Source organism: Silurus meridionalis, chromosome 15 (genome assembly GCF_014805685.1).
Source record: "Silurus meridionalis isolate SWU-2019-XX chromosome 15, ASM1480568v1, whole genome shotgun sequence".
NCBI lineage: Eukaryota > Metazoa > Chordata > Actinopteri > Siluriformes > Siluridae > Silurus > Silurus meridionalis.
In genome coordinates, this window is record NC_060898.1 from 17,143,145 (window position 1) to 17,147,460 (window position 4,316).

The 4,316-nt window shown below is 35.4% G+C and overlaps 1 protein-coding gene across 1 annotated transcript; it reads left to right on the forward strand.

Annotated features, from left to right (window-relative positions):
• Positions 1-272: 272 nt before the first annotated feature.
• On the forward strand, positions 273-4,049 carry sumf2 (sulfatase modifying factor 2). The gene is made up of 9 exons (XM_046868090.1): positions 273-539; positions 1,059-1,206; positions 1,443-1,557; positions 1,662-1,706; positions 1,845-1,995; positions 2,083-2,138; positions 3,365-3,449; positions 3,534-3,675; positions 3,789-4,049. The coding sequence occupies exons 1-9, from the start codon at positions 464-466 to the stop codon at positions 3,892-3,894; spliced, it is 924 nt and encodes a 307-aa protein (XP_046724046.1). The 5' UTR covers positions 273-463; the 3' UTR covers positions 3,895-4,049.
• The last annotated feature ends 267 nt before the right edge of the window (positions 4,050-4,316 follow it).

Here is a 4,316-nt window from a genome sequence, read left to right on the forward strand (position 1 = left end):
ATCAGGAAAGTCTACAGGACAAAGGGCATTGTGACAACCGTTTTTAACAAGTGGTACTTGATTCATGAATGTTCTAGAATAGCAACGTATAAATGTATACTATCATTCTTAAACTGTTACCATAACAAAATGAACAATTTAACTTTATCCTTACGAATCACGAATAAATGTAAGGATTTACTGTAATATTGATATGCAAATATCAACATCTGCCACACAAGCGACTGAAATGTTTCTCCACACCAGCAGGGGGCGATCTTCCTCATCCAGAATCCGGAACAGACTGCACTGAATCACAGAAGCGAGTCTGCTGATGGACTTGCACTGAAGTTTGCGTGCATTATTAAGCCACAATGCATTTCTTTTTATAATTAATGTAAAAGTAAAATGGAAGTCATTTAATTTTTTTTTACAGAATTGTTTGCTAAATAATATTCGTGTGGTTTTAGACAGTTCTGCAGAAATGGATGTGAGGGCTGTAAACACCATGGTCTTTACAGTCATACTTTTATGGAGTAACATTATGTTGTGTGTAACAGGTAGGATACAAAAGTATTCCAGACATCATTATATGTATATATTTTTTATATTTAAATTATATTCCAATATAATATTATCTTTTCCCCCAGGCTTTGGATAGGAATATGTTATACTTTCACACAAAATAGCCCATAATACTGAATTTTGTATTAATGCTCAGTGCTCAGTGTTTACCAACTATGCTCATGCTGAAACATGGTGGTGGAAGCATCATACTGAGCATTACACTTGAACTCTTGTTTGCTTCTTTGATTAATTGCCTATTTACCCAATCACTAACATTGGCAGACAGCCAGTGTCCTATATTTACCTTCTTAAACATCTTAAACAACTTCTTACACAATTCTATAATGATTTTATATTTATTTTTTTAACAGATATCTGAGAGTTTTGGGTGTCAAACTACAACTTTTCCCCCAATCAGTTCCTTCATTTTTAAGCTGCAGAAAGTATTTTTGTAAATAATATGTTTAGATTTAACTATATTTCTTTTTATTACTTCTGGGTTTTTTTTCCAGCTGATGAGAGTATGGTATTGGTTCCTAGTGGGACCATGAAGATAGGAACAAACGCTGCTGATGGACGAGATGGTGAATCTCCTGCCAGAGCTGTGAAAGTCGAGACATTCAAGCTGGACAAATATCCTGTAACTAACTCCGATTTTAGGTGACTATCTGTAAGGAGTAATTGTTAGTTATATCAAACATTGATGTTAATAGTTAAAGGTAGATCTGTATCGCTTTCACTGGATTGTAAGAATTCCAGGTGAATTAAAACTCTACTGCAGTGAATGAGATTGTGAGATTGACTATCTAGTTTTTTTTAAGCATGGCACAAATTTCACGTGATACATGGTGTCTTGGGTAATTATTTTTTTTCCTGTATTTTTTTTTTTTTACTAGGGAATTTGTCAGATTGCAGAAATACAAAACAGAGGCTCAAACATTTGGATGGAGTTTTGTTTTCCAGGATTTTGTGTCTGAGGAGCTGAAAAGCAAAATCACTCAGAGAATTGAGGTATAAGCACAACCATGACTCGTTTAAATGTTTAAGTGCATGTACTGCAATTTTGATGTTTTTTTAATTTAAAATATAATTTCCTTCATCAACCTATTTTGTAGTCTGCACCCTGGTGGTTGCCAGTTGAGAAAGCATTTTGGAGACAGGTAATTTACTTGGTTCTTTCTTTCTTTCTTGCTTGCTTTCTTGCTTTCTTTCTTGCTTTCTTGCTTGCTTGCTAGCTAGCTAGCTAGCTAGCTAGCTTTTAGCTTTATTTATTTATTTATTTATTTGATTGATTGTAGCCAAGTGGACCAAATTCAACCATCAAAGACTGTCTAGACTCTCCGGTGGTGCAGGTGAGCTGGAACGATGCTCAGGCTTACTGTAAGTGGAAGAAGAAGAGGCTGCCGAGTGAAGAGGAGTGGGAAATAGCTGCACGCGGGGGGCTGGATGGTAAATCACATGTCAGTCGTCAGATGTTCTCTTCACCTTGTTGTTAATGTTTTACATTGATTCCAATCCTTCCAATGTGTGTTTCAGGAAGGACGTACCCCTGGGGTAACAAGTTCCTCCACAATCGCACCAATTTGTGGCAGGTCGGTGTGTGAAAATATTTAGTGTAAAAAATAATGATGTGTATGAGGGCTGTAGATTTTGTCACGTTTTAATTTTGATAACGTTTTTGTAGCCTTGCATAAATAATTCAACCGGGTAATGATTTTTATCGACTGGTGCTCTACGTTACAGACTCTGTTTGCCGGCCTGTAGACGGTATTTTGGTGATGCATTCAAAGAATATGACAAAAATTATTTGAGAATTATTTATTTAAACAAACATTGTCTTCAATCCCATACAATATGTGCATTTAGACTGAGGAGTATGAAATATAACATGACAGACATGCTATTTTTTGTAAAAAAAATCAACGATGAGGTAGTGTGAAGTGGCCTGACAAGAAACGGAGTAAATCCGTGGGCACACTACACTTTTCCTCCCGTTGACTTCATTCAACCCACGAGATCGGTGGTGATCGGAAACAGTCTGAGTGCGAAGAGGTTTCGCTTTTCACCACTTTACACTGAATTCTGACTTACGAACTGGTATCACATGAAAAAGTGTGACCTCTTTATAAATGAAATAAGATTAGATGATAAAGCACAGATTAAAGGAGTATTGCAGAATCCCGTTTTTATCCAACACCATTTTAAAAAAGAAAATAAAGTCAACATTTCAAAAGAAGTTGCCAGGTTTATGGTGTCACTGCGTAAACAAACAGATTGTACATTTTAACATTGGTGTATCCGTTCGCAGCTCAAATTTAGGTCTCTAAGAAATTTCGCATCTTGAAAGTATAGTGTGACTGCAGCCTTACTGTTCAATTATTTTCCCACAACATACCCCAGCAAACTACCAGCTAAACATTTGCTTTTGTTTATTATAGGTTTATTATGGTATGTTATACATTTTTCTCATTTATAATTGTATTTAATTTTGCACAAGAACTTGGTTCTGATTATCACTTCAATTATAGTCACTATAAACAGTTATTCCATCATTTATATCTTATTCTCTGTGTTGAAGTTAATAATGAAAAAATACAACTTGGTCTAAAACTGTAAAGCACTGACACTGGAAACAAAAGGAAGAAATAAGCTGAGCCAATATATACTATAAAAGTGTGTAACTTTACAACATTGATGTAAATAATAAGCAAAATGATTGTGATGAGAATTTTATGTATTACCATGCAGCCTTTCATTTCTTATTTCATTAAGATTTTGTTAAAACATGATGTGTGAAATAATGGTGTTCTGATTGTAGGGGTCTTTTCCAGAAGGAGACACAGCTGAAGATGGGTATCATGGTGTAGCTCCTGTAACTGCATTTCCTCCACAAAATAATTATGGTAACTAAGCATTCAAAACATACTACCAGAAGTGAGTTATATAACACGTGACATGACGTGATGTTATATGGTGTGTTATCCCAGGACTGTATGATATGTTGGGTAATATTTGGGAGTGGACGTCTACACGTTTTACTTCGCCTCAGATCATGTATGTTCTGCGCGGGGCATCATGGATTGACACGGCTGATGGATCAGCCAATCACAGGGCACGTGTCACCACTCGGTCAGTGCTAAGTTCCTCTTACGAGCTGTTTTTCAAACATACTGTTTATTACATTTAATCTACTTCCTCTCCACCTTTATAGACACAATCTATCCTTGTGGTTTTATCTGTAGAATGGGCAACACACCAGATTCAGCATCGGACAACTTGGGCTTTCGCTGTGCTTCGGATTTCAAGACCAAAAAACAGAGCAAGAGCAAAGCAAAAACTGAGTTGTGAGGATTTAACAGATGAATTAATAGTTATGTCAGCAGTCAGACACTTTGATAATGCATCTCTCCTGTGGAGACCAGAACCAAACAGTGATTATAGAAATTCCTTCCACTTTACTTCCACTTGACACTGAAAATAAAAATCTACCTTTTTAGGCATCATCATCATCATCATCATCATCATCATTATTATTATTATTATTATTATGCTCTATTATAAAGTTGCAGTTATTGTTCACTATAAAGACATTTTTGAAGTATGATTTCATGATAAGGTTCTAAAACCTTTTTAAAAAACATCTCAGTATTTTAACTATGAAACTGTGAACCCATATCAGGCTACAAATAAGCTTTTATATAATAGAAGGCTCATGAAAAAAGGATGATAGTAGGACAGTAATGCAAAAATTATTCTATTTCTATGTATTG

Excerpts from the sequence above, each read along its gene's own strand:
- sumf2 (XM_046868090.1), top strand. The coding sequence starts at position 464 with ATGGATGTGAGGGCTGTAAACACCATGGTCTTTACAGTCATACTTTTA. Across the intron at positions 540-1,058 it reads CATTATGTTGTGTGTAACAG|CTGATGAGAGTATGGTATTG; the intron begins GTAGGATACAAA and ends TTTTTTTTCCAG. Across the intron at positions 3,676-3,788 it reads AGGGCACGTGTCACCACTCG|AATGGGCAACACACCAGATT; the intron begins GTCAGTGCTAAG and ends TTTTATCTGTAG.